The sequence below is a fragment of the Tenrec ecaudatus genome, chromosome 1, assembly GCF_050624435.1.
Source record: "Tenrec ecaudatus isolate mTenEca1 chromosome 1, mTenEca1.hap1, whole genome shotgun sequence".
Classification (NCBI taxonomy): Eukaryota; Metazoa; Chordata; class Mammalia; order Afrosoricida; family Tenrecidae; genus Tenrec; species Tenrec ecaudatus.
The window spans coordinates 57,081,363-57,100,330 of record NC_134530.1 but is presented as its reverse complement, the minus strand read 5'-3'; the positions used below and the strand labels follow the sequence as shown (position 1 = coordinate 57,100,330).

General features: G+C 48.1%; 1 protein-coding gene across 4 annotated transcripts in view; it reads left to right on the top strand.

Moving 5' to 3' along the window:
• Window positions 1–18,968, top strand: part of CSMD2 (CUB and Sushi multiple domains 2) — a 781,206-nt gene that overhangs the window by 618,296 nt on the left and 143,942 nt on the right. For all 4 annotated transcript variants that reach the window (XR_012785340.1, XM_075553739.1, XM_075553737.1 and 1 more), the window contains 3 exons: window positions 7,219–7,413; window positions 8,674–8,790; window positions 13,629–13,742. Coding sequence is in view for 3 of the 4 variants with exons in the window: in XM_075553739.1 (XP_075409854.1) it covers window positions 7,219–7,413; window positions 8,674–8,790; window positions 13,629–13,742 (426 nt within the window). In the remaining variant the exon portion in view is untranslated. The remainder of the gene's footprint in view (window positions 1–7,218; window positions 7,414–8,673; window positions 8,791–13,628; window positions 13,743–18,968) is intronic.

Below are 18,968 nucleotides of genomic sequence, written 5' to 3'. Positions count from 1 at the left end.
TCAAACTCGCCTCCAAATGCCAAGGAAGAAAAATGTGGGCATCGGCCTCAGTAAAGGAAATAGCAACTATGTACCAGGAAGACCAGGCAGCTGAGAGTCAAGTGCTTGCACTACAAGGAACTCCTGGTAGGGAGCTCTGTAGTAGAGATCTCGGGCTTAGCCAGCCAGCCAGTCTCTGGCACAATGCTCACCCCACTGCTGGAGCTCTACTCGGTTGACAGCAGCAGACACAGCGGGATGTGACCGGCCAGCCGTCTTTCTCTGACTCTTGTTGTACAGGAACAAGATCGTGCCGCATACAATAATCTGTAACCCGAACCCCCTCATTTGCAACAAGAGATCTTGGGCATCATTTGCTAGCTGTGTACAGCGACTTATACCATCCTTTGGAAGGCTTGCACATATTTCAGTGGATCGCTCTAATCCAACCTTTACAACTAGCTCCTTGCCCATCAGAAGTCTGTGGTTGTGGCTTGCAATTGGGTTTTTGGGTTGTTCTGACTAACCATGTTTGGAAAGGGGCCCCATCCCTTAGGACTAACGAGAAGCCCATTCTTTTATGCTTCCCATTTAGAAAGGCTTGGCTCATATTGATTATTGTCACCATGTTGTAGCCATTTCATTTGATCATTCACACCTGAGCTCTGGTTTGGCAGCCAAAAGACCCGCTTCTGGTCTTAATTCTCTCTCTTAATGGCTAGGTGGCTGGGAAAACACATTTAGCCTATCTGCTCACCACATCCTCATCCATAACCTGAACAGGAGTGTACCTGGCCCAGCCTGATCCCAGAGGCTTGGATGAGACACAAATGACATGGCAGATTGGAAAGTGCTTGGGAAATTATAAAGCGGTATCCCATGTAAGAGCTGTCATTGTCCTTGTCATTCTTATTAATGCTGCCGTGCTGGGGACCATCCCGCTTTTCTTACTCGGGCGCGCAAGTAAGAGTAAATAGAGAATGAATTCTGTCACTGCAGTCGCTGATGTAGCTGTTGCGTTTTCAAGCCTGAGTGTGTTCAGCCAGCCAATTAACTCAGCAGCTGTTTATTAAGCCTCTATTGTGTGCCAAGTAGGCCCGGCTTTGGTGCCAATCCGTGTCAGATGCTAGCGTGATATGAAGAGTGGATGATGGTCTCTGTCATCCAGGCATCCGGAACCTACCTGGAAAGGCATGCACTTAGCCAATTACCCTGTGATCTTTTGTATTCCCCTAAAAGATGTGTTGCAGATCCTAACCTTTCTCCCCATGTGTGAAAAACCCTGTTCCACTTGGGACTCGGGTTCCTTTTGTCCCATCAGCGAGGCCAATGACCAGTGGAGGGTGTGTTTGTAGACCATGATTTTAGAGCAGACCAAAATGGTCAATTGTAACACATGAGATAGCATTGACCCCAGTGGAGAAAAAGAAAGTTGAGGAGAAAGGTGTGGATCAGTTCAGTTGACTAGAGAAACAAATTCAGAGACACTCATATGGGTATAAGAAAAAGTTTTATATAAAAGAGCAACTGTATATTGAGAAAACATCCTAGCCTGATTCACACCAAGTCCATAGACTGACATTAGCCCATATATCTGATACCAATCTATAAAGTCCTCTTCAGACTCACGAAACACATGCAATGACACCAAATGCAGGAAGATCACAGGCCAGTGGGTGGAAAGTCTTGTGGATCCAGTGACAATGGAAACATCTCAACGCTGGCAGGCATCTCCACGTGGCTCCTCCAGCTCCAGGGCTCTAGCATAGCTCCATGTGTCCTGTCTGCAGGAAGATGAAGCAGAGAGTCTGTATGTATTGGGCCTCCAGTGAGCTCTTTATCTCTATGGCGCCTCCAAATGAGGCCATCAAGCTGCAACCTAATGGACAGGCTAGACTCCACCCCTCTATTATGTAATTACTACAATTGACATTTTAAACAGCTGATCATTGAAGGTGTCACTGAGCAGGAGATGTTGAGTAAAGTCCTGGCAGAAATGAGAGAGGGGGCTGTGCAGGAGGGGGCCCCGGTGCAGGCCCAGAGGCCAATCTGTGAAGCAGGAGCAGAGCAGGCAAGCAGATGACAGGGGAGGAAGCTGCACAGGTGAGGGTCGGGAGCAGGACATCATGATTGCAGCTCAGGTTCTGCGGGAGAGGGGACTCCACCAGAATGTTTCCAGCAGACCTGACCGGATTATGTTCTCATCTCCCGGGCCAGGCCTAGGTGCTTGGGAGATGGAGCCACGTAGATCTGAGCTGGTACCTCGATGCTCTGGAAGAAGCCAGGGTTCCTTCATTTAAAGATGAAGGAGGGAGTGGATGGTGGATGTCTCTGCTAAATCTGCTTCTCACAGGCAATGTGACATTGGTTCCAATTGGCTTGATTTCCTTCAACTTCAAATAAGATTTGGCCCACTGGGAAATTTTTTGAAAGACAGGTTTGTTAGTCTGGGTACATTAGAGAAACAAATCCACAGAAACTCAAACGTATGAGAGAGTTTTATATAAAGGCTAAGTGTACAGCAAGAAAACATCCCAACCCAGTGCTGACCAAGTCTACAAGTCCAACATTAGCCCATATGTCCAACACCAATCTACAAAGTCTTCCTCCATATCACAAAACACATGCAGTGATGCCGACTGCAGGAGGAAAGCCATATCAATGAATGTGTAAGCATCTCAGTGCTGGCAGGGGTCTCCACTCGGCTGCTCCAGCACGCAGGACTGCATCAGGGTAGGTCCATGTGGCTTCTCCTTGGGGATGTCTTGCAGGAAGTGAGCCTTGCCAGCTGAAGCAGGGAACTGGCTAAGGCAGCTGCACCGTGGTCCAACCATCAAAAAGCAAGAGACCCGAGAACTGGAAAGGCGAGGCTCACAGAGCCAATTACCCCTCTGCCCTTCCATTAACCTCACCTGTGTTTATCGGCCAGATTGGCACAATAAACCTTAACTATCTCAACAGGTGAGCTGTAAAGCATGTGGCAGACCCCTGTCTCTCTGGGGCTCCTCTGTGGAGAGCCTGAAAGCCAGTACTGTTCTGACCCTACCCACTAGGCTCAGTGGAGGAGGGACCTGACATGGCATCACCGTGACTCATCACAAGGCTCACAAGGGAAGTGCTCAGGGGCTGTGTGCCAGGGGCATGGTCGTTTGTCAGCAGTTTGAGCTCATGGGCTGCCCTGCAGAAGAGTCTGTGTGCTCTCACAAAGATCTCGTCCTGGAAACCCTGGGGGGGCAGTTCTACTCTGTCCTCTAGGGTCTCTATGAGTCAGAATCGAATTCATGGCAATGGATTTGAGGTTGTTGCTTCAGAGGAAGCCTGGTGGCATAGTGGTTACACACTGGGCTCAGAGCTGCAAAGTCTGCAGTTTGAAAACACCAGTCTCTCTGAGGGAGAAAGACAGGGCTTTCCATGCCTGTAAACCAGCGGTTCTCAACCTGGGGGCCGCAACCCCTTTGGGAGTCAAACAACCTTTTCACAGGGGTCACCCAATTCATCACAGTAGCAAAATGACAGTGATGAAGTAGCAACAAAAATAATCTTATGGTTGGGGGGTCACCACCACACAAGGACTTGTATGAAAGGGTCGCGATGTGAGGAAGGTGGAGAACCACTGCTGTAACCATTCAGTTTCAGAAACTCATGGGGACAGTTCTACCCTGCCCTGTAGGATGGCTGATTTGGCATCGACTCTAGGGCAGTGAGCTTAGGGGTTTTATTTTTGGGTTTTGTTTTATACCCAGAACTACTCTACCCTTAGCTATGGACAGAGACTTAAAGAAAAAGGCAGGCCAGCCTATCTGCTGAGATGGAAGGGCTGAAAGGCAGAACAGGTAGGCTTGGCAGGAGCATGTAGACTCTCAGCACCTCACCCCATCAGGCAACCGAAGCTGCCGTCAACTAGCTTTGAGCAACACCCGTAAGCATGACTCACTGCCATGGAACGAATTCCGACTCCTAGCAGCCCAACAGGACAGAGTAGAACTGCCCCTGCGGGGTTCCAAGGCTGTAACTCTTTATGGGAGTGCAAAGCCTCATCTTTCTCCCCTGGAGCTGCTGGTCATTTCGAACTGCCGACCTTGCAGTTAGCAGCCTAACTTGTAACCTGTTATGCCGCCACGGCTCCACCTCCTTTGTTCTGGTTAGACGCCACTGAGCCCACTCTGACTCATAGCAGAGCTATGTCCAGCACAAGAGAACTAAACGCCGCCCAGGCCTGGGTCATCTTCACACTTGCCGAAGTTCTCCCTCTTTCCCAGGGCCCCTCTCCTTTACAAGCATGATGTCCTTTTCCAGGGACTCCTCTCTCCTGACCACATGGCCCAGGTGACAAGGACAGTTCCCTGAGGCCCAGTCTCAGCCACTTCTGCTCTTTCTGTCTCAGCTGGGCCCAGCATTCAGAGCCCACCCGCAAGGGCTACCAGCCCCTCGCCTGCATCCCCATCTCTGGTCCTCTCTGCTGCTCCCTCCCCACAGCGCAGCCTCCAAGACTCAACTGAAACTGCTGTTCAGCTGCATTTCCCTGGCCCTGGCTGGCCCTGGCTGTGTCCTGGCCCTGCCCAGCCCTGATGACCTGAAGTCACCTTAGCACAAAAAAGACTGAGCAAAGGCACAGTGGATGGAGGTGAATGTCAACACGCAACACAAGAGCTGAGTAGTTCAAGATTCCCATCCAAGTATGAGCGATGCTGTGACGTCTCTTTTCCAGTGAGTCTGGGCTCCATTTGGTATTCCCAGTCACCGGGGACCATGTCAAGGACAGTCTTCTCTGCAGGGGCTCAAGCTGCCATCTCTCTGGCTCACTGTGTACCTGATTGAGAATTGTTGGTAGGAGCTGCTGTCAAGTCGGGTCTCACTCAGAAACCTCGTGTCCAGCAGCGGATGCTGCCTGGATCTGCACCATCCTCCATCACTCTTACGGTTCTGCCCATGGCTGCAGCCACGGTGTCAATCCATGCCATTGAGGGCCTTCCTCTTTTCCCCTCACCCTCTGCTTTACCAAGGACGGCATGCCTCCAGGAACTGGTTCCTCCTGACAATAGGTCCAAAGATGTCTCGCCATCCTTTCCTCAAAGGAGCATTCTAGCTGTAATCCTTCCAAGACAGAGTTGCTCTTCTCCTGGCAGTCTGTGAGCTATTCCATATTCTTCCAAAATAAAAGAGCCAATTCTACGGTCCTCCTTAGTCCTTGTGCGGCTTGCCCTCGCATATGAGGATCAATAACCAAATAGAAGAACGCAACTGTTTTTACTAAACGGCAAGAACTCTAGGAAACGATATTGGAGACCCCGGCTTCTCCCACACACTCGGACGTGCCTGCAAGGTACGGAGATGCTGGGCCTCTGGAGCAGATGCAGGTGGACTGTCCCAGTCAGCTGTCTGGTCACAGGCAGAAGCGAAACAGCCATCTCAAATGTAGCTTTCTGCCCATCCTAACACCTGGACACAGAGCACCAAGGAAGCTGGCTAGGCCCAGTGTGAGGTCAAAGACAGGCAAAAGGGTGGATCAGACACCCCTGTATCCGTGTATCCATTGCCATCAAGTTGAATCCAAAATATAGTAACCCTATAAAACAGAGTACAACTGCCCACGGGAGTAGACTGCCATATCGTTCTACTGTGGAGTAGCTGGGCATTTGAACCTCCGATTTTTAGTTCACAGACTCGGGCTTAACCATGGCACCACCAAGGCTCCTTTGACTTGTGGCATCAACTCAACCCACTGCCATCCAGTTGATCCCGACGCATAGCAACCTTACAGGGCAGAGTTGAACTGCCCCTGTTGGGTTTCTGAAACCGAAATGCTTTACCAAAGCAGAAAGCCTCATTTTCCTCCCAAGGAGTGGCTGGTGGCTTCAAACTGCTGGCCTTGCGCTTAGCATCCCGATGCATAACCCATTACGACACCAGGGTTCCTGGTCTTTATCGTACGACCTTTGGGCAGTCAGCTCCCACCAATCAGAGCAGAGGGTGCCTTGCTTGGGGAGGAGCAAGCCCAGAGGTTTAGCAGAAAACCCTCCTCTGTGGGTCAAGGCAAGAATGTGGGGAGATGCCTACCCCATTAAAATATAAGCCATGAGAGCCGCGGACACCTAACTATTGACGTGTTTGCCTCAAGGACACGAGAGAGAGAGAAAGAGAGAGAGAGGCAATGATCACCTTTCCTTGGGCTTCAGTAGGTAGTGGGATTCAAATCATTTAAGAACTGGTTAGCTGCCCTGATGACTGTTTTCAATATAAAAAAAAATGATCACACCCAAAGGCAGTTTATTATTTCATACCATTAATGCTTAAATGGGAACAATAAGAAAGGGACACAAAGCTAGATTGTGTTAGAAGAGTTTAAAATGTTAATGAAAAATCTTAAATAATACCTGACAAAAACCCAATACGACTGTTATTTAAGATGTCTCCATACTGCTTTTTGATTGACTTGTCATGTGCTTGGCTTTGATCCAAGCGTCATCGGCGGTGTGACTTACCTTAACCATCTTTCCATGGTGGGAGTGGGAGCCCGTTGCTTTAGGGGTAGACCCATTAGACAATACTCGCTGTGTTCCATAGGTTGGAAACAGGTGACTTTTCGCCTCTAAACATACTATGTTCATCTTTGAAAAACGCGTTTTTCCTTCTGCTGAACTGACAGAAATGGTGCTAAGGATATTTTTAGCCCTTTGGACACTTTTAGGAAGTGCATCATTCGCTCCTAATCTCATGGGAGTTTGGGGCATAACACAAAGCTGAAAGAGTGACAGCATGTCACCCTCTGGTCACTTGGCACTTTTTCTCTTGATAGAGTACGTTGCTTTACTGAACTAGCAAATGAAAGGAACAAAAATGTCGTATTTCATCAAAAGAACAATGAGCTTTATGAAATTAGTAACTGTTGCAAGCGTAAATCCATCTTATTGTTACACCTGTGGGTGGAGGAGAACTCTGAGGACAAGTTTCATGTTAACAATAGCTCGCCGAACTAAGCGAAAAATTAGAATCAGTTCTTCCGAACCAGCGTGAAGCAGCTGAATGCCACCACTGTCTGGTGCACTTCACCTATTACGGAGAGCAGGTAGTAATAGGGTTTGTAATGAAAAAGAACAAAGAATGTGCGAGACAATGGCAACGCTCACTCTGCAAAGTGACGTCCAGCCAACAGTGCTGACCCCATGGGCTCCGTGGCTGAGGGCAGGGCCTTCCCCGGAAATGGACCACTCACCTGCCCGTGTGTGCTCTCCCTTCCAGAAAATCCCCGGGAGTCGTGCTTCGATCCCGGCTCCATCAAGAACGGCACACGAGTGGGGTCTGACCTGAAGCTGGGCTCCTCCATCACCTACTACTGCCACGGGGGCTACGAAGTTGAGGGCGCCTCCACCCTGAGCTGCATCCTGGGGTCCGATGGGAAGCCGGTGTGGAACAATCCCCGGCCAGTCTGCACAGGTGCTGGACGGGGATGGGGAGGGAGGCTGTGGAAGTGGGCATGTCTGAGCGGGAAGGGGGAAGCAAGACAGGGTCCCCCGGGGGGGAGGGGGCCTGCAAGCGCAGGACCTGGTAAGCTTAAGGACGCTTTGGGTGAGACTGGGGGCACCAGTCCCTACCAATGGGTTATCTGTCCCAGACCAATGGGTTATCTGTCCCAGACCACGGACTGTCCCCACCCTCACCTCAAAGCACACATCTCCAAGGTAACTGTGTGTCAGTCAAGGTAGACTAGAGAAAGAAATCCAGGGAAAATCATATGTGTATAAGAAAGGTTTATACATAAGAGCAATTGAATATTGAGAAAACATCCCAGCCCAGTCCAGATCAAGTCCATAAGTCCTATATTAGCCCATATGCCCGATACCAATCTATAAAGTCCTCTTCAGAGGCACGAAACACATGCAATGATGCCGAATGCAGGAAGATCACAGGCCAGTGGGTAGGTGGTCTTGTGGATCCAGTAGCGGTGTAAGCGACTTGGCGCTGGCATGGGCCTCCATGTGGCTCTTCCAGCTCCAGTGCTCTCGATCCATGTGTCTTGTCAACAGGAATGTCCCGCAGGAAGTGAGTGTCCAGCCTCCAGCGAGCTATTTATCGCCTTAGCGGCTCCAAATGAGGTCTTCAAGCTGTGACCTGATTGGCAGGCTAAGCCCCACCCCCTCGCTCTTAAGTCTCAAGTTGACAACAGATTATGTAACTTCCACAGGAACCCAATGCCTAGATGAGGGGCTGGCTCAGAGCTCTATCTCTTGTAAACCGTGGGCACCATGAGCTGAGAAAGAGGATGGCTGGGTTACGTGGGCTGGCCCCTTCCAGAGGGGCTGGTTTAGGAAGTCTCAGTTCCCGACTCATGAAGACACTGGCCACCCAAACATAAACGTCTGTCCTGCACCAGCATGCCCTATCTAGACCCCACTCGTGAGGCGTTCCTAATGTGGTCGCTAAGGCTGTGCCTCCAGGGACCACTGCCAGCATGAGTCGAGGGCAAGAAGGACTGATAGGTGCCCAAGAGGAGCCTCGATGACAGAGTAGTTTCAGGCCACCTCCCAGATCAGGGGTGCAGGACCATGGACAGAGCAGAGCTGTGTCCATGGAACTCCCCTCCTCCGTGTTAGTGGCTCCCTGATTGCAGCCACACCAGGACCAGAAGCTCAGGTGCAGAGCAGAATGGCGGGTGGACAGCCAGGAGGTCACCTAACCCTCTGTTTCCTCTTTCAGCCCCCTGTGGGGGACAATATGTAAGCTCGGATGGAGTGGTCTTGTCCCCCAATTACCCCCAGAATTATACTAGCGGACAGACCTGCCTATATTTTGTCACCGTGCCCAAGGACTATGGTATGGTCGTTGTTTTCTTCTATATGTTTGTTTGTTGATATATTTACTAACTCCCCTTCCTCACTCCAAAAGGGGCACTTCCTCAGACCTCTCCCATCCTGGGAATCGACAGAACATTGTCTCCCGCTGGATGTGTGAGTGCTCGCCTGAGACGGGAGCGAGGCCACCTGCAGCTAAGGCAAAGGGGTTGATGAGGAATGAGCCGAAGCAGAGGGCGGATCAGGCGTTCCAGGGAACTACGTAGCACAGCCGAGTGCGAATGGAAGTGCTGCAGAGACAGGTCCACGGGTCCCCAGAAGCCGGTGGCCAGAAAGGAGGAAAGGGATGAGGTGGATCCAGGGCTTGAAATGAAGGTGGGGGTACAGTCCCCAGATTCAGAGCCATATCCCTGCAGGTGCTACACCTGACCCGGCTTCTCTGGGGAAACATGGGCAAGCACAAAGGAAGGGGCAGGCCAGTGATCTGCAATCTCCAGGTTGCAAGAGATTCAGACAGAAAGAAACCAGGCTAGTCTCTGGGGTGGCAACAGAATCATTCCAAGCCTGGGGGCATTCTGGAAATTTCTGAAGGGCTACCAGGTGATGGCTCTGTCTTTCCTACATGGCTCTCTCCCTTGGAGGTCGAATAATGGCCCTTTCTGAACTGGGTTTCTATTGGGTGGGGCCATGGGTGTTGTTAGGTGCCAGCCAGTCGGTTCCAGCCATAGCACAGAGAAGGAAATACCCCACAGCCCTGCGCCGTCCTCACGAGGGCCCCAGGCCTGAGCCCAACGCTGCAGCCACTGTGTCCATCCACCTCTCTGAGGGCCTTCCTCTTTTTCGATGCCCCTCCACTTTACCAAGCTTGTGGTTATGTAATGGGCTGTGATCTTCAGGGTCGGCAGTTTGAAACCACCAGCTGCTCTGTGGGAGAAAGATGGGGCTCTCTACTCCTCTAAAGTGACAGTCTCAGAAACCCACAGGGAGCAGCTCTACCCTGTCCTGCAGGGTCGCTATGAGTAGGCACTTTCTCAGTGGCAGTGAATTGAGATTGAACGTTGAGTGGGGCAAAGGGTATCAAATATCTTAACCATGTAGAGAAGGGCTGGAGTGGCCTACTGGTTGCAGATTCGCTAGAAATAACATAGATGTGATCCCCTACCTAAGAGGGCCTGCCATGCCCTACCGCTTCATCCCCTAGGTTTAATGCCTCCTAGAACTTTGCACTCTCCTATCTATTTGTTCAAATGTTCTCTGACTCCCTCTTCCTAGCAGAAGTCCCTGGCTGGGCAGACAGTTAAGTGGTTGACTCCAAGCTTAAACGTTGGAGGTGCAGGCCCACCCAGTGACACCCCAGAAGACCAATTCAAAAGGTTAATTCCTTGTGTCCATCTCTGATTGTTTTCCTTTCAGTCAGTTCCTAGATCCGGGTCATTCAGGGCATGAAGGGCAAGTGCCCTGTAGTGATTGGAGTGGTAGATTAACCAAAAACTACCACGAGTGGAGCCCTGGTGGGATAATGGTCTTGCTCTGAGCTGTGATCTGCATGGTCAGCAGTTCAAAACCACCACCAGCTCTGGAGGTGAAAGACTGGGCTTCCTACCCCGTAAACAGTGACAGTCTCGGAAACCCACAGGAGGTCGCTACGAGTCAGCCTTCACTCGATGGCAGAAAGGGAGGGAGGGAGTGCCATGAATGATTCCAACTCACAGCAACTCAATGGGATTTCTGAAGAAGACGCTGTAAATCTTTACAGAAGCAGAAAGCCTTGGCTTTGTCCCATGATGTGGCTAGTGGATTTGAACCACTGACACTGTGGTTAGCAGCCCTGCGTTAGGTTAAAACCCTGCGTTAGATTAAAAAAAAAAAAGCTGATTCCAACTCATAGGAACCTTACGGGGCAGACTCTAATGGCTCCTTTAGGTGCCCCAGGCTGTATCTCTTTACATCCTTGTCCAGCTCCTGCAGAGTCGCTGTGCGAACTGCTGAGCTTGCCATTATCATCGCAGGTGTCCTCCACTGCGCCACCAGGGCTCCCCTAGGAAGAGAGGCCTTGGGATCCTGGTTCTGAAAGGTCACAATCTGGAAGCCCTGTGGGGCAGTGTGGTTACCAGGAGCCTGAATCAAATGGACAAAGCGACAGTGCCCTCCTGACTAGAATGTCCACTGTGTGACAGCAGGAGCCCTGGCTGTCTGCCTTGCACTGCAGAGGAGGATGTGGAGAGCACCTGCCACGAGCCCTGAGGCAGTGCCCGTTTGCTCCTCCCCCTCCTGCTTGCCTGCCATGAGTAGAGAGCTGAGACTCTGTTACTCCTTCCTGACTCCCATCACTGCGACCGAGCCCAGGGCCTGAGTCCCTCTCTGTCCCTGCTCTGAAACACACCGACACCACACACACACACACACACACACACACACACACACACACACACACACACACACACACACACACCCTACTTCCTACATGCTCAGGGATTCAAGCCATTGTAAAGAAAGGTCTACTCTTCTCCCGGTCTTCAGGTGCACCAGTCTAAAGGGGAGACCAGTGCAGGCAGAATGAACTAGTGTCCCCCAAATCCAAACTAGGTCCCCAAAATGTAAACCCATTGCCATCAAGTTGGTTCCAACTTCTATCATCCCTGTAGGACCGAATAGAACTGTCCCCGTGGACTTGCTGACGCTGTAGATTCTTCTGGGGCCGAAAACCTCATCTCTCTCCTATGGAGCAACTGTTGCATTCAAATACTGACTCACGGGTTAGCAGCCCATGACGAGCCGCCCCGCCACCAGGGCTCCTGAGCTGGGACCAGGCAGGGTCAAAAAAGGTGTCATTGGTGGACCCACCTATCGTACTAGGGAAATCCCCTAGGTTTCATAGCTGGTGGCCTGAGTAGCCCTCAAATGCCAGGATCCGTCAGCCTTATCCAGTAGGGACTGGAACCGAGTGAAGCCTGCTGCCCTTTCACTCTCACTTCCTGGAGCTAACTGGGTGGCTCTGGGGAGCTCTTTGAATCTCAATCTCGTTGAGCCTCAGTTTCATAAAATATGGGTCTCATCAGGGGTAGTGGTGGCAGGAGGTGAGGCACAGCAGGTGGGGTACTTATACACAGTGGGTGCTTCCCTCCAGATGGGCAGAGGGAAAGAGGTGGAGATGTTTGTTCCCAGACAGCTGCACCTCATCCCGCTAACTGTGAGGGGTCTTGTGTTCAGGGGCTGCTCTAGTGGGCTCAATATTTGAAGGAAAAGTCGGGCAGTTCTGGGTCCCGAAAGGACAAAGAGAAATAGGGGTGTACTTGATAGCACACCAATGTCTTTGAGGAGCTGCTGGGGCTGCTCTCCAGGGGACGAATCGGGCTAAGTTGGTGCCACCTCCACCTCATGTGAGAGAGTGACAGCCTGGCCCCTCCCAGCTCCCCACATCTCTGCCCCTAGGAGGGTGGCCAATGGAAAGTCAGCAGTCTACACCACAAAGCCATCAGCTCTTAGAAAACAAGTAGTTTATACCCAAACCAACAACTTCCTCCCAGGTGTTCTTCCTCCTGGTTTGGGTGGCCTGAACCAACCGCTCTCCACAAGTGGGTGTGATTGGTAGTTCCACCAGCAGCTCCAAGGGGGGGACGTCCTGGCAGTCTGCTTCCCTAACATTCCAAAACACTGAAACCAAACTCTTTACTGTGGAGTGGATTCCAACCATGACGACCCGCATGCTTCGGAGCACAAGGGCTCCCTCCAGGGGGTTTTCTGGGCTGGAATCTTAATGGAAACAGATCATCAGGCGCCTCTCCTATGGAATCACTAGGTAGGTCCCAAGCGCTCACCTGGTTCAGGTTCGGCACTCTACTGAGAAATGCACTTCCTACCCAGATATACTGAGCTAGCATCTACATTTTAACAAGACCTTTGATGACAATTTGGGGTAAGGATTGGACTGACTGCTAACCAAAAGGCTCAAACCCTCCAGCCTGTCCATGAAAGGCGGATGAGGCCAACTGAAGATGGATAGCCTTGGAAACCCAACTGGGTCGCTATGAAGCTGAACCAGCTTGATGGTCTGGGTTTGTTTTGAGTGATTCTTACAGACCCTCCGATGATTCTTAAGTATAAAAACCAAAAAATCAAACTCACTGCCATCAAGTCAGTGCTGACTCCTGGCGCCCTGGTAGGGCTGCCCCATAGTTCCTGAGGCTGTAACTCGTTATGGAGTAGAAAGCCGTGTGCCTTACTCTCTTGGTACAGCTGGTGGTTTCAAACTGCTTCACTCTATCTCATAGAAACCCAATACACCTGGGTAGAACTACCCCAGAGGTTGGAAGTCTTTCTAGAAACAGCATCATCGTTCTCCCAGGAGTGGGAGGTGGGTTTGAACCGCCAATCTGGCAATTAGCAACATGCCATTAACCCTCTACTCCACCAGGCACCTGCAGTTAAAGATCGTATTAAAATGTAGATTCTGATTCAGTGTATCTGGGGTGGAAGGACACTTCTCAGCAGAGCATCCGAGCAGAACAAACCTGGGTGGAAGCGCAGGATAGCCGTGGAATAGCAAGCTGCACCACCTGGGGACGCTGGGTGAAACTGCAGCTGGTGGAGCTCCCGCTAGACGCAGAGCCAACCCCTGTGGGTGTCTCCCGTGGAGCTGCTGATGGTCTCCAACAGTGGGCTATGCAGGATCACAGACAAGGCTCTGAAAAGCGGAAAAGAAAAATGTATGGAATGAAGTTCTACTCCAAATCACAGGATTGGGTTTGGGGGTGGGGTTGGCTTTGGGTGGGGGGCACGAGCGGCCTGGGCCCCCCAGCACACACACCCTGCGGATCTGTGTGATCCCCGAGCTCTCTCCACCCCTCGTCTCGTCCACAGTGGTCTTTGGCCAGTTCGCCTTCTTCCACACCGCCCTCAACGACGTGGTGGAGGTGCACGACGGTGCCAGCCAGCACTCCAGGCTGCTCAGCTCCCTCTCGGGCTCCCACACAGGTACCTGGGCTGGGAGGGCTGAGGGTGGGCCTGGGGGAACGGAGAATGGCTTCTGAAACTATCCCCCAACGGGGTCCACACCACCGCAAAATCATGTGACGCCTGTCCGTTTGCCTGCCTGGAGACAATGGTGTCTCCAGGCAGGATCCCCTAGGGAATGGTTTCCTCTATGCAAAAAAGAATCACATAGAGAATTAAAATAAAAACCAATCACAGCCATAAGATTTCTGGTGCCACCTGCCACTCTTATACCTAGTTAATCTTGCCCAGACCTTCTTGAACAAAACAATATGCATCTCTTATTGAAATAGCCACTGCCAGCATTTCTCAGCCATTGCTTTTTCTCCTCTAATAGGATTTTTTAAATGCCAAATCATAGTCTGTTATAAAGCTATTTTAAATAGCCCTAATTAATTCCCTTATATTGAACATTTACCTTGTTTTTCCTTTTAAACTCTTCTGAATAGTAATATGATGTAGTACCCGTGTGTCCTCATATACACCTCTGGCTGCTACCTTAGAATACATTTCCAGAAGTAAAATTTCCAAGTGTATTTTAAAGCCTTTTACACAGATTGCCAGATTTCCTTCTAGAAAGATCTTGCCGCCTTGTTCACCAACCCTGGGTAATAGGTCATGTTTTATTCTCAGAACACTCACCCACTGCCAATTATGACTCCTAGAGACCCAAAAGCATGGAGTAGACCTGCCCCTGTGGGTTTCAGAGACTGGACATCCTCGCTCGAGCAGAAAGCTACACCTTCCTCCCGAGGAGCTAGCTGGCGGTTTTGAACTGTCAGCAGCCCAAGGCATAGCCCTCTCTGCCACCAGAACGACTTCTCACAAAACTAGGTGCTTAAAAAAAAAACAAAAAAAAACTTCCTCAGTCTGAAAGTAACAAAATACATCTCGTTTTCTAATTTTCCCTTTGTGCTACTAATTAGGTTAATCTTTGGGTAATGGCACTTTCTGGGCCATGCGTTTTTTGGTTTAAGAATCTGTGAGTTTATGTTGATTTTTCTACTACCAGTTATTTTATTTAAACCGGTATATATTATATGCTATAAAAGCATCTTATCCATTTTATATGCTATAAAATGTTGGGGAAAACCGGTTGTCATTTCCGTTCAGTTTTCTTCAGGGAGTGTTTTAATGCCCAACCCAGGGGGTTAACATCAAAATGTGAGGCTTTGTGTCAGAAGTGTTAAATTTTTTATGAAGTCAGATCTATCAATATTTTAATAGGCTTTTCCTTTGCATTTATGTTGATCAAATAAATATTCATCTGTGTTCTCTTTCACTTCTTTTTAGCAGCATCGCTTGGCTGGAGTAACTTTGGAACTTATTTTTGTTTATCATTTGATTTACAAAATATCACTGCACTCACTCCTCCCTTATTGATATCGATAGGTTCCAAAGAACGGGCCTTGAGAGCATAATCAGCGTTATGGGAAAATGGAGGATGATCACATCAGATCACAAAATGTCATTAAATACCTTCCAAATTACATCATTACATAACTGTCAAACTAGGCGCTCCATAGCATAGTGCTTATGCACTGCACTGCAATCCGCACGGTCGGCAATTCAAAACCAGTTCCAGCTCTACATGAGAAAGACCAGACTTTTTGCTCTGCTAACCAGTTAGTCTCAGAAACTCACAGGTGGTTGCTATGAGTCAACATCGACTCAATGGCAGAGAGTCTGGTTTGGTTTGATATAATTGCCAAAATACTGAGCATCGGCGGCCCATCCACATTGGCACATAATCATCCCAGCAGTGTCATGCTCACCTCACACCTGGCTGTTCCTTCCTGCCAGTCATACAATGCTAGTGCTTAACATGGTCAGATCGTTTTTTACTGTGGTCCTCGATGCAAAATGTCAGAAAATGAGATAATATCAATAAAGGGGGAGTGGATGTCTACTCTTTCAAGCAGAGCTAATCAGTTATCAGCGGAGCTTGCCACTGATTCCAAATGCCAACACTGCATAAATTAAGGATCTGCTTAGAGACTTTCTATCCATTAATCTTCATAGTAATATAAAAAAGCCTTAATTATTGAAATATTATATCTTTTTCTACATTGTAATTCTTGGGTTTGAATTTTTTTAGTGAGCACTCTTGCTTACTTTTACCACCAAAACAAAACTTGGAATTGCATTATCAAGTTAAAAAAAACAAGTTTGCACTGGAATTTTGATTGACACTCCATTAAACTGACAGATTAATTTGGAGAGCATGCACCTCTTTATATGACCTCTTCCTGACATTCAGAAGCATGGTCTGTCTTCTCTCCGTTTATTAGTCTTGTGTAAGCCTTCTCACAGTGTCCCCTGCGTCCTGTAGGCAGTTGTTGCTAAGTGTCATCAAGCCAGTCCCGACCCTCTCTACAACAGAAAGAGACACTGCTTGTCAAGCAGTTGTTATGCTTGAACACATTGGCACAGCCACTGGGTCAGCTCATCTCCTCGAGGTCAACCTTTTTTAAGCAGTACTCATATTTATTTTCTGTTAAATTTATTCCTAAATAATTCATGGTGATTTTTTTGTGTGTTTCTATTGCTACTGTAAATGAGACTTCTTTTCCCCGCACTATGTTTTCGAACTGGCCTTTGCTCGTGCCAAATACTAAGAGACTGCTGTTTTCGTCTGTCCATTTTTGAAGTCTGCTCACGGGTTCCCCCGGGGTCCTCCCGGCAGGATCACCGGCAAATCAGTGTCTCGTGACTGCATCTTCCCTGTTTTGGTTCTCTTATTTTCTCCTATTGTTATTGACCTCTTCTGGCATATTTCCTTAATACCAATGTTGGTATCTTATATTTTAGCAAAAAAATACTTTTAAATATTTTATTATTCAGCACTTCAGCTTTATCGTACGCTGTGCTAATGATAGTGTTTAATCTCCTTTATTTTAGTGGCTGTATCTCTTGCCTTTACCACACTCTACTCATCTTAATCTGTGGCACTCACGGTAGTCTTCTTATTAATTAGCCCCTGGTTTTATCTTTATAATTTCTCGTCTGCTTTCATTTAGTTTGTTTTGTTCTTATTCTAACTCCTTGAGTCGTGTGGGGATGTCCATTATTCCCTGTATAGTAAAAGAGCATGGGTTCAGTGATATAGGCAGCATTCAGCATAATGTGGACTTCAGAAATCATTTTATATATATATATATATATATATATATATATATATATATATATATATATATATATATATATATATATATATATATATATATATACTGTTTTCATCATCCTTACTTCCTAAGTAGTCCATGCTAGCAATGTTTCCTTCTTTTGCCCAGGAGTCATTTAAAAATGTCCTTTCCTTACCCAACACCCACCCCCTCCCCAACACCCCACACCCTGCTCCTTTGGCAAATGGTGGATTTTATTGCTGTTGTAATTAAAATTTTTTTGATTATTTCCATTGCCAGTGGTTAGGGAACGTGGCATGCACCACGTCTACCTTGGGGATTAAGTGAAGTCCTCTCAGTCACCAAATACATTTGTTTATGTAATTCCCTAACTATTTAAGAAGAACGTATGTTCCATGTTGCTTGAGAGGCCACATAGTAAGAGGGGATATAGCCAGGCCTTGGAGCGGCACTATCTGGATGCTCATTTTGGCTCTCCCACCTGCTAGCCAAGTGGCATTGGGGAGTGCTGCTTAACTCTCTGCGCTTCAGTTTTCTCATACATAAAATTATGTTGTAAAAAAATTTGCTTGCAAGAGTAGTTGTTAGGACTAGTGTGTGTCCTAACAACTCTTAGAGCTGTCTTATTCAATTTTATTACTCAAATCCTATATGCCAGTGATTCTCAACCAGATAATGTTTCCATACCACCAACCCTTGGGATGGAACCCTTTTATAGACTCTTTTCCTAGATACAGACAGATGCACGGCTAAGTACACACACAGTTACAGAAATACAGATATCTGACGTACGCACACACACAGAGGAGCTAAGTCCAACTTATTGTTACAAAGTCAGAAACATGTAAACAAAAATAGCAGAACGTGAAGCTGTTGTCCCTCAACTTGGGTCTGTCCATGTCTGAAGGCGATACTTCCTTCCCTAATCCTTCCTCAAATACTCCAGTACTCTAATACTTCCTCAAACACTCCGGTACTCTTTTGTGCTCTTTCCCTGAAAACATCTGAGTCAAAATGGTAGTTTTATCATCTCTGAGGGACTCAGATCATGTTCCTTTTCAATGGCTCTTGAGGTTTAGAGAATAATAAGAAGCCTGAAGGGGCAATAGCAGAGACCCAAATTTTCCCAACAAAATTATTATAAGACAGTTCTTGCTACGCTCGATGAGTAGGCAATTTCCTAAAATCTGATTCCTGATAAGCCTTCGGGTGCCCTGTGTCTTTTGAGAAGTAGCTATCGAGCTTGTCCCTTTGGAATCCCCCAACAGTTGCCATGGGATCCTGAGCTGACCTCTCTGACTTGTGTCTAGTGGCCCCGCAGATACCTTCAAAAGCCACCTTTTTGATTGGACCTTTTTTAGAAGGCCCGCAATAGGACTGAGACACGTGGATTTGGAAAGAATCTGTCTGCAGACACCCTCTGTTTACAGGGATATGTTTAAACACATCTTGTTTAGAATAGACTCATGCCTGTAGGAACTGTGACTCTAGTAGCAGTACATTGTTGCATGGCCTCCTCTGGGAGAATGACATATTGCCCACTCTTAGACCATCTCCATGTTCATTAGGAATTTGAGGCTATCCAACCATCTCATTGGGAATTTCTCTCTTTGTGCTGAGTGACCCTTTGCCAAAATTAATGTCCTTCGTTAGTGACTGGTGTTTCCTAGTGACATGTCCAAGGCAGCTAGAGTCATGACATCCTCAAAGCTAAGGAGCATTTGTTGATATAGTCAGGCTTTTGTATCATTATATATTAGTACTAGTATTACTTTTTGTAGCAATATGAAGCTCTATCCTGAGAACAAATTTTAAATTCCCATTTAGTTTTGCCACTTTGTTCACAGAGCTATTTGGTTTTAACTATACTTTCCAAATCACATGTATCCCTGCCAATTCTTCATTTCTCTATTTCAGTTCATTTTTGTCAGCAGGATTTATGACTGCAGTACTTTCTGTCACCTTGCATATATGAGAATGCCTGTCTTTTGACATATCATATAAATGACAAATTGATTGCAAATCAAATTATGGGTCACAAACCCTTTCTTTCAAAAGTCTG